The following is a 14274-nucleotide window of genomic DNA, read 5'->3' as shown; positions in this document are numbered from 1 at the left end:
AGTACAAGGTGAAATGCAGTTATGTCATCTTCTTGTCAATAACACTCACATCAAACTTTTGTTGCGTCCTTATTTGTCATTATTCAAAGCTGATTGTAATGTGTAGCAACGGCAGCTAAACTCAATGTGACAACGTGTCATAGTTACGTCAGTCAGCTGGAATTAAAAATACAAGTAGTTGTGTCGTTACTCCAGAATCTTCACGGTCCTCATGGACGACATAATTAGGAACCAGTACTAAAAAAAATGGTACTTTACCATGAATTGATTAACGTGGACCCTGACTTAAACAAGTTGAAAAACGTATTTGGGTGTTACCATTTAGTGGTCAATTGTACGGAATATGTACTGAACTGTGCAATCTACAAATAAAAGTATCAATCAATCAATCAATCAATCAATCAATGGTGTACATCTCTTATCTTCACCACTAAACCTTTGAAATAGGCTGACATATGTGCAGCTGGTAAATAAACAGTAGCCATATTGAATGTTTGCCTTCATTTGACCATGCGAGGTTCGGAGGACGGCCTCTAGGTCACATGGTTACACCCCAGCAATTACACTGTTGATGATTGATTTTTAAATGGTGGTATTAAAAAGCAAGTTTATCTCCATCTTTAGTCATAAATGTGGCCCCCAGGTGAACATGTGTCACAAACATTGTATTAGATGATATGTGGATGTTGTGCTTACTTGGACTGTGATGAAGCTGTGAGGACTTAGGTGGTTTGTCTTCATGCTCTTCAGTCTTCACAGAGACAACAGTCAGTGGAAACTTGCTGAGATCAGCCTCCTCCTGCCCTACAGGACACTCTCCCTCCTCTTCCTCTTTAAAATAAGGGGGCTGTGGATACTCCTTGTCCCCTTTAAAATGTGAGGGCTGTGGATTCTCTAAAGTGAAACTGTCCCCCTGCAGATGAGGGAGACATTCTTCTTGGTTTTCAATCAGCTGATGGATGTCTACAGGAGACAAACAAAACATATTTTAACTCGTACATGCTAAGTATTAAATCGTACATGAAATAATGGGCTGTAGCTATTGAACATTTTATTAAACAAGTGTTCTACAGGAAATATTTCTGATTAATTGAATAACTGGATAAGACATAGTGGTGCTTGGTTAAAGACAAATTTAAGCGACGATAATACACTTCACTTGTTCTGAAGGTTTGCAAATATGTGTAATTGTTTCTTTAAGTTCTATAGTTAGGATATAATTTCTGTTATGGGATTATTGATATTATTATTACATATTTCTATTTAATACGCGTCGTATGGGAAAGCTGAAATGTGTATCTTCACGTTGTTTAACCGTTGCTATGGTTACGGTTGCTACGGTTCATCAGGACCGCAACTGACAATCTTCTTGCCCAGCCAGAGGGCCCAGGCTGGATTGTGTGTATGTGTTGTGTGATTGGTTTAGTGCGGGTTGTTCTATTGGGGAGGTAGCGTGTGAGTGGGGAAGAGTGATTGATGCGTAATTAGTGTCTGGTTATCGTATGTTTATTTGTAAAGTAAATTGTTAAACTGAATAAGCCACCTCCTATCACTCTCTCTTAAAATCAGATTATTGTATAATAGTGAATAAATCGAGCATTCCCCCAAAGGTAAAAATACAGTCCTTTACAGGCTCCCGTACATCACTTGATAATAAACGGTCAATTGGTTTGAGATGGTATGAGATCACGATGTCATCTTTAGATCAGGCTTTGTTTTTTTTGACAATCACTGCCACGATAAAAAGTTAAAGTACCTATGATTGTCACACACACACTAGGTGTGGCGTGATTATTGTCTGCATTTGACCCATCACCCTTGATCACCCCCTGGGAGGTGAGGGGAGTGGTGAGAAGCAGCTGTGGCCACGCCCGGGAATCCTTTTTAAGGTGAGGGAGGTGTTGGGCCCCGTTTTTATAGTCTTTGGTATGACTCGGCCGGGGTTTGAACTCACAACCGACCGATCAGAGGGTGGACACTCTAACCACTAGGCCACTGAGTAGGCCGATGTAGTAGGTTAATGGCTGCACCAATATGAAGGAAATAACAGGTCAGTATAGCTTTTACACACATATATAACTTGTCAGACCTGCCAGCTAGCAGGCTAGGTTTACAGCATCAGTTACCATGGTAACTGACTCTGAATTTGTCTTACTGCTCTTATTTTTGGAGGTAAAACTCTCGAGCTTTACATACTCAGGACTTTGCACTTAACCTGCTCTCTGGAATATTCCCCCGGTGACTGTGTGAGTGTTGTGTAAACATGTTGATACACATTGTTACAAACTGAGAGGAACATCAACCTCTCTTAAATATTGTCTGAAACTGTCTCGTTTTTATGAACAATGTAAAACAACCAGTGCATCATCTTCACATGACAATTCATCTTCCTATAGACAATCTATTCAAGAATAGTGTTAATAATGAAATATAAAGTTAGTAAAGATGTGAGAGTAAGAAGTAAACAAACCGGTTCTGTGTAACACAACTTGATGTTTTTGTTGTTGTCGCTCCTTCTCCTCTTTTGTTGGACGAAGTTCCTCCTCGTACTTTGCTATCGTTCTTTCGCACATTTTCACACAATCACAACACTTTACACTCACACTTGATCTCTGCTTAGCGATGTGTTTTGATCACTTCCGCTTCTCTTTGTTAGCAGCTAACAAGCTAAGCTAACTAGCAGACTAAGCTATTCCGAGATGCATCAAAGTGCACTCAGACTAATATAACCGGATGCAAACAGTTATTAACGATGTTTACTCTATTTACGAGAGTCTAATAAAGGACATATATGTGTACATGGAGGCACAGATTAAGAACACTGAACTGTGACGACTGCAATAAAGTCTTCACCGTTAGACGCCATCTTGATTTATCATCGCCGTGTTTGGTTCGCGCGCAGTGTTGTCAGATCTCGCGAGAGAAACAAGTAACCAGCTTTTTTCCAGATCTCGCGAGAGAAATAAGTACAACCAGTCGGTATCATATACTATTTACTTATTCTCAAAATAAAAGTATGCTTGTCCATTTCAAATTTTCAAAAGAAAGACATACAGCTTATTTTCGTAAAAATATAAAATTATTTATCAATGTTTTGAAACGACAGTAACATAAGGAAAGAAAAAAAAGTATTTATATTTATTCAATCCGTTTTTATAATGTATTTTAGAATGTGGAAGGTTTTCATGTTATTTTTAAATTTCCTTTGGCATTATATATACATTATATCTATCAATCTATGCAAATATATATATATATATATATCCATCCATCCATCCATTTTCTACCGCTTATTCCCTTTCGGGGTCGCGGGGGGCGCTGGCGCCTATCTCAGCTACAATCGGGCGGAAGGCGGGGTACACCCTGGACAAGTCGCCACCTCATCGCAGGGCCAACACGGATAGACAGACAACATTCACACTCACATTCACACACTAGGGCCAATTTAATGTTGCCAATCAACCTATCCCCAGGTGCATATATATATATATATATATATATATATATATATATATATATATATATATATATATATATATATATATAGTCAAGTGAAGTGAATTATATTTATTTATATATATTGTGGAGGGAGGTTGTGATTAGCACACTGCAGGCATGAAGATCAGCGACCCCGTCTGGGTGGCTGGAGACAGCGCACCCTCAGACGGGGGCGTAGCATGGGCGGGGCGGTGAGACGCAGCTGGCAGGTGATTAGATGTCTCAAGTGGTACGTGTAATCTGATCATCTGTTGTCTTTTTAACAGTGATCGGGCAGCAGAGGAGGAGCGGGGTTCTGGCTCACTTCCTGTAGTAGTTGAGAGGTTGGAAGTTTCCGGAAGGAGAGACTCGGAACTACCAAACATTTGGAGTGAATTTGGCGATGGCGAGAGTATCTAAATCTGTTTTGGCGGTTGAGCATAAGCTGTTTTGTGACTGGATCGAGATGGAAGGGGATAGTGACGGGATGAATGAGGATAGTATGGAAATGGATAGGACTAGAGGGGAGAGAGGAAAGAAGGGGAGAGGAGGGAGTGAAGGAAAGTCGAGTACTAAAAGAGTGCATGAAGACGATGAAGAGGTTGATAAGAGGAAAAGGGTTATGGTGGATGAATATAAGATAATTTATACATTTAAATCAAACCAAGATATGAATGACATTAGTTTGATGACACTGGTTAAGGGATTAAAGAAGGACATTGGAGAGGTGGAGATAGCGAAGGTGCTCAGGGACGGACGGCTGTTGATTAAATGCAAAAATGGAGAGCAAAAGAACAAAGCAATGCGATTGCAAAAACTGTGCAACAAAATAATAAAGGAAAAAATCGAAGTGGGAGAACGAAAGGGGGCAAGAGGAGTCGTGACAGGAATCCCAAGAGGAGAAAATTTAGATGATCTGAAAAAAGAAATAAAAGGAGGAACTGTCACTGTGATGAAAAGAATGATGGCATTTAGGAACGATGAAAAGACTGAGAGCGAATCCGTGCTAGTGCAATTTGCAGAGGAGGTCCTACCAGAGAGAATCATGATTGGGTATTTAAGCTTCTATGTTAGAGCTTACGTGCCACCCCCAGTACGTTGTTTCAAGTGCCAACGCTATGGGCACATAGTAGTGTGTCATGCTAAGATGAGATGTGGACGGTGTGGAGGAGAGCATGAATATGGACAATGTGGAGAAAATGAACAGGTCAAGTGTTGTAATTGTGGCGGGAATCACACAGCAGCGTATGGGGGCTGCATCATAAGAAAACAGGCAACAGAAGTACAGCAAATCAGAGTTGAAAGAAATATTACATACGCAGAGGCAGTTAAAATAAGAAATCAAGAAAGTGCAGAACAGGACAGAAGTTAAAATAGTTCAAGAAATAAAAAACAAGAGGCAGCAAATACAGGAATTTCCATGGACAAACTAGTTGTATTCCTGGCTTACGTAATAAACTGTACAGAACAGGCTAGAAACAAGACTGAGAAAATCAAAATAATTGTGAAAGCAGCAGCAAAGTTTTTACATTTAAAAGAACTATCCTGGGAACAGGTGCAAGGTGAGCTACAGAGAGTAGACGAGACCGAGTCATGTTACCACAATCCAACGCCATGTTAATTGTTCAGTGGAATGCCAGAAGTTTGATAGCAAATTAAAGGGATATATTAATAATATGAAAAATAAACCACATATAATATGTATTCAAGAAACATGGCTGAAGCCAAAATTAAACTTTATAATAAAATGATATATAACGATACGTAAAGATAGGAATGATGGGCAAGGAGGAGGATGTGCCATATCTATTAAGGAAGATATGCATTATTCAATATTAAAAGTAAAACAAGAACTAGAGATAGTAGGAGTAGAAGTATGGAATAATAAAGAAAGATACAAAGTACTAAACTTCTATAATCCATGCAAGAAATTAGAAATTCACCAACTAGAAACAATAATCGAGCACTGGAGTGGCAATATTATTTGGTGTGGTGACTTTAATGCACATAGCACAATGTGGGGTGAAAAGGATGACTGGAATGGGGAAACATTGGAAGCACTTTTGGAGGAAAAAGAACTGGTGTGTGTGAATGATGGGTCGGGAACAAGGTTAGATGTCGTCACGGGTAAAGAAACAGCAATAAATTTAACACTAGTGTCACAAGGGTTAGCAGGAAAGGTGGAGTGGGAAGTAAATAAATACAGCACAATGGGAAGTGATCACTATCCAATCTTCATTCACATAAACATAAATCATAGGACAGAAAGCACTAGGATAGAAGGAAGATGGAAGTATAAACATGGTGACTGGGGGAAATTTAGGGAAATTACCGACATAACTTTAAAGGAAGTAGATATAAATCAAGGTATTGAACAATTAAATACAGATATTAGAAAGTGCATAATAGAAGCAGCCGAACAGAGCATACCAAGGAATAGTATATGGAGAAGAAGGAAGATAGTGCCGTGGTGGACACAAGAGTGTACAGATGCAATACAAGAACGGAATAGAGCATTTAGAATATTGAGAAGAACACATAATTTCCAAGACATGATCCAATATAAAAGGCATCAAGCTAGAGTAAGGTATGTTATTAAAAAAACAAGAAAACACCATTGGAGAACTTTTTGTGAAACACTAAATAGAACTACTCCTTTAAGCCAAGTGTGGGGAATGATCAAGAGAATGTCAGGGGTCAGAAAAGAACATAAAAATCATGTGATGAAAGATGGAATGCGGAGTTTGGTAGGAAATAAAGAAAAAGCAGAACTTTTAGCAAAAACCTTTGTTAAAGTGCACAGTAATGATAATTTGAGAAATGTAGAAAAACAAAAGAGAGAAGAAACAATTAGTTTAAATATTGAGGAAATGAAGGAATACAACGATAATAGTTTTATCAACACTATGGATATGACATTTTCTTTGGATGAAATGGTTCGAATTTAAAAAAAAGTTAAACATACGACGCCAGGGAAAGACCTGGTGAGTTATCAAATGATCAAAAATTTAGGTAGCATCGGCAAAGAAGTGGTCTTGAAATTATATAATAGGATATATGAAGAAAGAAAATTACCAGATGAGTGGAAAACAGCTGTAATAATTCCAATATGCAAGCCAGGGAAAGATCCGGAAGAGGCAGGAAATTATAGGCCGATAGCATTGACCTCACATTTGGGCAAAGTAATGGAAAAAATGATTAATGAAAGATTAATATATTATTTAGAGTCAAAAGAAATGATAAAAAACTACCAAAGTGGTTTTCGCAAAACAAGAAGCACAAATGACCCAGCAGTGCAGCTGGAAGAGGAAATTAGAAAGGGACAAATAAATAAAGAAAGTATAATTGCAGTATTTTTTGACATAGAGAAAGCGCATGATATGTTGTGGAAACAGGGGTTGCTGATGAAACTAAATAAGATTGGGATTAGAGGAAGAATGTACAGATGGATAAAATACTTTTTAACAAGTAGAACATTATTAGTAAAAATAGAGGATGAATATAGCAGAGAATACGAAGTGGAAAATGGGACCCCACAAGGGAGTATAATAAGTCCAGTACTATTTTCCATCATGATAAATGAAGTTTTTAGTGAAGTGGAAGGGTTAGTGGAGGTGGCTTTTTTTTTGCTGATGATGGAGTGATGTGGAAGAGAGGTAGAAATACAAATCATATAGAAAAGAAGATTCAAAAAGCGGTAAATAATGTTCAAGACTGGGGGACGGCTTGGGGTTTAAGATTCTCTGTTGGAAAGACAAAAGTCATAAATTTTACAAAGAGGAAAGTACAAAACAAGCTCCAAATAAAACTCTATGGAGAAAACATAGAAGAGGTACAAGTATTTAAATATTTAGGAATATGGTTTGATAAAAATATTAGCTGGTCAACCCACATCAGCAAGATAGTGGAGAAAAGTAAAAAGGTGTTAAATATAATGAGGGCTTTGAGGGGTAAAGATTGGGGGGCTGATAGGTTGACATTGAAAACAATATATATCACTTTAATTCGATCTGTTATTGACTACGGATGCATTATTTATCGATCTGCTTCAAAAACACTACTTGAGAAGATAGACCGGATCCAGTCGCAGGCTTTAAGATTATGTTGTGGAGCTACTAAATCTACTCCAGTGGCAGCATTAAAAGTAGAAATGAATGAAAAACCTTTGGACATGAGGAGAGATCAACTCTCAGCAGTTTATTGGGCAAACTTAAAAGGATCCAAGCAAGGACATCCAACCCGTCAAGTGCTAATAAACTGCCAAGAAAAAGAGAAGAAAAAAATTAATCGTTTTGGGTGGATAATAGGAGATATATGTATCAAAGCACAAATTGACAATATTAAAGTTAGCCCTACAGTACCAATTCCTGCAATACCACCGTGGATGTATGAAAACCCAAAGGTAAACATGCAATTACTGAAGAATAGAAATTTAAATAATTACCAGATAGAACATTGGATTGAGGAAATGTTTTTTGATAACATCATGATATTCACAGATGCATCAAAAACTATAAATAGTAAAGTAGGAGCTGCTGTAGTTATCCCACAAGGAAATATAGTGTTAAATAAAAGAATTAGTGATAAACTACCTGTTTTTACGGGGGAATTGGTAGCAATTTATATGGCAGTTAACTGGATAGAGGAAAACAAAGCAAGGAAAGCAGTCGTGTGCTCGGACTCCAGCAGTGCATTGACGAGCATAAAAAACATAGCATCAGAAACAAGACTAGATATAGTTTATGAAATAATTCAGGCAATCTACAGGATAAATAAAGCGGGAGGTGTGGTAACATTTCTCTGGGTTCCTGCTCATGTAGGAGTTGAGGGAAATGAGTTAGCTGATAGATACGCAAAACAAGCAACCACTAAAACAGGAGTAAACATGGAGATTAAGCACAGTAAAGAAGAAGTGAAGAGCATAATTAAGATAGAACACAATAAAAAGTGGCAGGATAATTGGAATAAGGAAATAAAAGGTAGAGTTTTACAAAGTCCAGAGGAAAGTAGGTGTCATGAGAGGAGGGGGTAGAAATAGGAAAGAAGAAGACATTATTACTAGAATGAGATTAGGACATACATATCTAAATAGTTCACTAAAATTGATAGGAAAACATACTACAGGACTGTGTGATTTTTGCCATTAAATAGAGAATGTTGACCATGTTTTAATACAATGTAGGAAATACAATAGAGAAAGAGAAATACTGGAAAATAAGTTAGCAAAAGAAAATATTAGGTTAGAAGTGGGAAGCATATTAGGATTGCATTCAGAAAACATAGGATACAAAGCAATATACACATATTTAAAAAACACTGGGTTAAGTAAAAGAATATCGAGTAGGGATCCACCTCGGTCCACACTCCATTACAGTAGGTGGCGGTAATGCACACCAGAAGGTTGATTGCCAACCGCCATAAAAACAAAAGAAGAAGAAGAAGAAGAGGAGGAGCGCGGTTGTTGGAGAGACTGAAAAGTCCGACTGGATCAGCTGCAGGTAGCGCACCGGTGATTAGTCACAGACATCAGGCAGCGCCACAGCGGGCAAAGCGGAGGAGACCACAGTATGCCTCAAAAATCAGGCAGCCAAAAAAGAAAGGAAAAAAAAAAATAAGAGAGGAGGAGTTGAAGGGTCGACAATATGTCACTCAATATTTCCCCAAAAATGGTGGGTTTGTTAGTTGTGGTGGAAAGTTATGCATATTAACTTTGTCCCTGTCTGTGGAATAAGCTAGCTCACTTTTCTCACCATGTTAGCTCAAGAAAACTCTGGATTTTTACATTTTACTGCTATATTAGTTAAATAATCAATCCAGTCAAACATTTATCAAGCTGTTCTTATTCAATAATAGTTGATCTCCCCTCTGTCAAAATGATGCCTCATTCTGAAAAGAGTCAACTGCACCAGCAGCAGCAGCAGCAGCTGTCTGTCAGCCCCCAACTCCCCCTGCCCCTGAATCAGCCCCAGTGCCCCCACATGAGGAAGGAGGTGAGCAGCTGTATGTGTTGAAATAATAATAATAATAATAATAATAATAATAATAATGATAATACAAAATATAATAAATTGTACTACAGTCTCAAAACAATACAAAGATGAAGGTAATTCATTAATCAAAATTAATTAAATAAAAGTCATTTTGAACAATTTTAAGGGTTTAATAAGCATAAACCCTTTCGTATGTAAAATAGCATCAAAAAATGTTGCCGCTGTGTTGGGGGCCCTGTAAAGATTATTTTCATGGGGCCCAAAATCCCTTGCGGCGCCCCTGATTATTCTATTATTCAATATGTCAGCTTCTGTTTTTGCCGGACGTCGGAGCACGGCGCATCAATTGAGCACGGCGCATCAATTGAGCACGGCACATCAATTGAGCACGGCACATTGATTCCGCACAGAGCAGAGCATATCGTGCGGGACAGGAAGTAGTGTACAAAATAAAACACCGGGTTAATTTTCAAAATAAAATGCACTGTGTTTACGGCGGATCACATTTCTCTCACAGTAGAAGTTTAGATATAAAGTTGCATTTCATTTCAGTTGTTTAGTCTGAGCATTAAGTGAGAAAGACCATAAGTTTCAACTTGATGGTGTTTTCATCAAATTAAGGGAAGAAGAACAGATTTTCACATTGAAGTTATTTCCATTTGGGTATTTTTTTTTTCAAAGTTCATGTTGCACTGTTCAATATTAAAGTGCTTATCTTTAACAATAAATAGCCTAATAATAAACCATTTTTTTTGTAGCTTTTCATGTCTTCAAAGCCTATGATAATGTGAATTTACTCATTATGACAATAATTTGTTGACACAAAAGAAATGGCAAACACTTTTACCTACAAAGGACACACAGCTAAGTAGTTAGCTTCCTATTAGCACATTTTATTTTACATTAATTTCCATATTGTGTAAAGGACCAAAAAAAAATGTCCTGCCCTTTTCTGACTTGTGCACGTCCCTGCAGCAGTGTGACATTGTGGAAAGTATTGCACGCCCAACAGAGATGTACACAACTGCAAATTATCATTTATGAAATAACAGGTAAGAGCCAAATAAGCCTCCATGTTTACAGATGTCCACATGTCAGCTGTTATACTCACTGCCACAGCTTGCTGTACTTCCAATTTCACTCATTCCCGTTCCTCATATTTTTAAACCAGCATTTTTTTGATGGTCTGAAAATAACACCAAGTCAAACTAAAAGCATTCATTTTCTACCGCTTATTCCCTTTTGGGGTCACGGGGGGCCCTGGTGCCTATCTCAGCTACAATCGGGCGGAAGGCGGGGTACACCCTGGACAAGTCGCCACCTCATCGCAGGGCCAACACAGATGGACAGACAACATTCACACTCAACATATTCAATTTAAATATTAAATAAATTGGATGTATCAACAACAACTTTAGATAATTTCCACACAAACCTTTCTGGTAGACAAAACATCTGATGGCTCAAGGACCTGCTCCAGTTCCCTGAAACTTTCACTCTCCACAATGCTGAGAGGCTGGCAGTCCTTGACAATAAAGTTCAGCAGAGCCTCATCCAGCATCTGCTTCCTGGTAGCTTCATGGTTAAAAATTAGATAAAGAAGTAGGGTATTAATTATCAAAAAAGAAAATGAGGAAGTTGTATGGCTGTATACCTCAGTTTATCCTGGGTGTCTCTGTAACTTCATTTTCATGCCGGGCCCTATAATGCCTCAGCATTGAGGAGGTGGATCTGTTTATGTACGACAATTATGTCATACAAATGCGACATTTAACCTGCAGAAAATATGAATAGTACACTAAGAATCCTGCGATGAGGTGGCGACTTGTGTAGGGTGTACCCCGCCTTCCGCCCGATTGTAGCTGAGATAGGCACCAGCGCCCCACGCAACACCAAAGAGAATAAGCGGTAGAAAATGGATGGATGGACACTAAGAATCATTTTGAAGAGATTTTGAATTCTATTAGATCAAGTGGAAAATTTGAGAGAACAGGATGAAACGACAAGGAAATGAAAACACATACCTTTTTTTCCGATATAAGTGTTACGGTTATATATAAATATACATATAAAGTTCAAGGGTGGACCCCGAGATGCAGAAACTGGAGGCAAGGTTAGCAATAGTGACAAAATAAAATATTTAATAAGTCAAAATGGTAACTAAGGAAGATGGGGCAAACGTGCACACCATGGGAAATATAACAAAGGTAGTCCCTCTCAGAGGCTGGCAGGGAAAAGGCCAGGACGCACACAGCGTGGCAAAACTAGTCCTCAAAACAAGAAGGCTAGGAAAAAAAAAAAAACACAACAAAGTCAAAATACACGAATATACGAGAGCAACATACCAGGGGAGCTGAATACGAGAAGAGCATGTCAGAGCGGAGTACAGGAACTATAGTCGGCAGGGACTAGTTGAGGGAAAATAGACTGGGGGAAAAAAAATGACAAACCAGATGAAGAGGCAGGGAGAATACAATAAACACAACAAGATCAAAATATTCCCACACGAAGGAAATCTTTTTTTTTTGCCTGAGGCTGCTCCATGATCTCCGACGACGATAAATGACAAATGACCAACGACAGAAACACAGCAATTCTGTTGGCAGCAGCATCTCGTTGACAAATGCACATCCTTATGAACACAGTTTGGCGCGCAGGCGTCAGTGCGACACAGTTTGCGTATCGGTCACGTGACCAAAACAGCTCATGATCGGTCACGTGACTTTCTAAAAGCGGTACGCGCACCGACACATGGTTTCGCTCTATGAGCTCGACGCATGCGCCGATGCATCGGTGTTGCCGGGCCCATCACTAGTTATAGTAATAGTTTTGTTTTCATTGCCAAGTTTTGAGAGCGCCTTTTGTTTATACCCTTTGTTTTTTTGTAATATTTTCGAGTTAATAATAAAAGATTTCATTACCTTCACGCCATTTTCAATCCAGTCGCTTTGCACCACAGTTAAACAATTCACTCCAAAGTCCACGTCATGACACCCTTAAAGGGGAACATTATCACAATTTCAAAAGGGTTAAAAACAATAAAAATCAGTTCCCAGTGGTTTGTTGTATTTTTTGAATTTTTTTTTCAAAATTTTACCGGTCTCGGAATATTCCTAAATAAAGCTTTAAAGTGCCTTATTTTCGCTCTCTGCGAAGACACTGACCATTTCCCTGTGACGTCACACAGTGCAGCCAATGTAAACAAACAATGGGAATACCACAGCAAGATATAGTGACATTAGCTCGGATTCAAATTCGGATTTCAGCGACTTAAGCGATTGAACAAATTACGCATGTATTGAAACAGATGGTTGGAGTATGAAAATATTGAAGAAGAAACTGAAGCTCTTGAGCGAATAGCTATTGACGCTAGTCATAGCCATAGCATGGCCGAATAGCTGCGTTAGCATCGCCGGTAAAATGTGCGGACCAAACGATCAGGACTTTCGCATCTTTTGACACTGGAGCAACTTAAATCCGTCGATTGGTAAGTGTTTTTTTCGCATTAAATGTGGGTGGAAGGAAACGTAATATAGTTGCAAATGCATCTACAGGTTATCCATACATCTCTGTGCCATGTCTGCTTTAGCACCGCCGGTAAATAGCATGTTGGCATCGATTACCAACTGTAATTAAAAGATTACAGTTGGTACAAAATGCGGCTGCTAGACTTTTGACAAGAACAAGAAAGTTTGATCATATTACGCCTGTACTGGCTCACCTGCACTGGCTTCCTGTGCACTTAAGATGTGACTTTAAGGTTTTACTACTTACGTATAAAATACTACACGGTCTAGCTCCAGCCTATCTTGCCGATTGTATTGCACCGTATGTCCCGGCAAGAAATCTGCGTTCAAAAGACTCCGGCTTATTAGTGATTCCTAGAGCCCAAAAAAAGTCTGCGGGCTATAGAGCGTTTTCCGTTCGGGCTCCAGTACTCTGGAATGCCCTCCCGGTAACAGTTCGAGATGCTACCTCAGTAGAAGCATTTAAGTCTCACCTTAAAACTCATCTGTATACTCTAGCCTTTAAATAGACCTCCTTTTTAGACCAGTTGATCTGCCGCTTCTTTTCTTTCTCCTATGTCCCCCCCTCCCTTGTGGAGGGGGTCCGGTCCGATGACCATGGATGAAGTAATGGCTGTCCAGAGTCGAGACCCAGGATGGACCGTTCGTCGGGACCCAGGATGGACCGCTCGCCTGTATCGATTGGGGACATCTCTACGCTGCTGATCCGCCTCCGCTTGAGATGGTCTCCTGTGGACGGGACTCTCGCTGCTGTCTTGGATCCGCTTTGAACTGAACTCTCGCGGCTGTGTTGGAGCCACTATGGATTGAACTTTCACAGCATCATGTTAGACCCGCTCGACCTCCATTGCTTTCGGTCCCCTAGAGGGGGGAGGGGGGGGGGGGGTTGCCCACATCTGAGGTCCTCTCCAAGGTTTCTCATAGTCAGCATTGTCACTGGCGTCCCACTGGATGTGAATTCTCCCTGCCCACTGGGTGTGAGTTTTCCTTGCCCCTTTGTGGGTTCTTCCGAGGATGTTGTAGTCGTAATGATTTGTGCAGTCCTTTGAGACATTTGTGATTTGGGGCTATATAAATAAACATTGATTGATTGATTGATGTTAGCATCGATTAGCTGGCAGTCAACATCAACAAAACTCAACTTTGTGATTTCGTTGACTATCGTTGCAAATGCATTTGCAGGTTATCCATACATCTCTGTGCCATGTCTGCCTTAGCATCGCCGGTAAAATGTGGAGAAACTCCAGCACATTCAATGGGGGTCTGGCGGAAGACACTTT

At 39.4% G+C, this 14274-nt stretch overlaps 2 protein-coding genes across 3 annotated transcripts in view; one reads left to right on the top strand and one right to left on the bottom strand.

Moving 5' to 3' along the window:
* The window catches only part of LOC133545391 (gastrula zinc finger protein XlCGF57.1-like), a 211375-nt gene extending 208490 nt beyond the window's left edge, over nt 1–2885 (bottom strand). For both annotated transcript variants that reach the window (XM_061890922.1, XM_061890924.1), the window contains exons 1-2: nt 2471–2885; nt 697–963 (exon numbers count right to left, since the gene is read on the bottom strand). In XM_061890922.1, the coding sequence (XP_061746906.1) occupies nt 697–963; nt 2471–2573 (370 nt within the window). In that variant the 5' untranslated portion in view covers nt 2574–2885. The remainder of the gene's footprint in view (nt 1–696; nt 964–2470) is intronic.
* Nucleotides 1–14274, top strand: part of LOC133545407 (oocyte zinc finger protein XlCOF6.1-like) — a 235001-nt gene that overhangs the window by 58194 nt on the left and 162533 nt on the right. The window lies entirely within an intron of this gene.

The sequence above is a fragment of the Nerophis ophidion genome, linkage group LG28 (assembly GCF_033978795.1).
Source record: "Nerophis ophidion isolate RoL-2023_Sa linkage group LG28, RoL_Noph_v1.0, whole genome shotgun sequence".
NCBI classification, from domain to species: domain Eukaryota; kingdom Metazoa; phylum Chordata; class Actinopteri; order Syngnathiformes; family Syngnathidae; genus Nerophis; species Nerophis ophidion.
The sequence above is the reverse complement of the archived record's forward strand: the minus strand, read 5'-3'. Positions and strand labels throughout refer to the sequence as shown.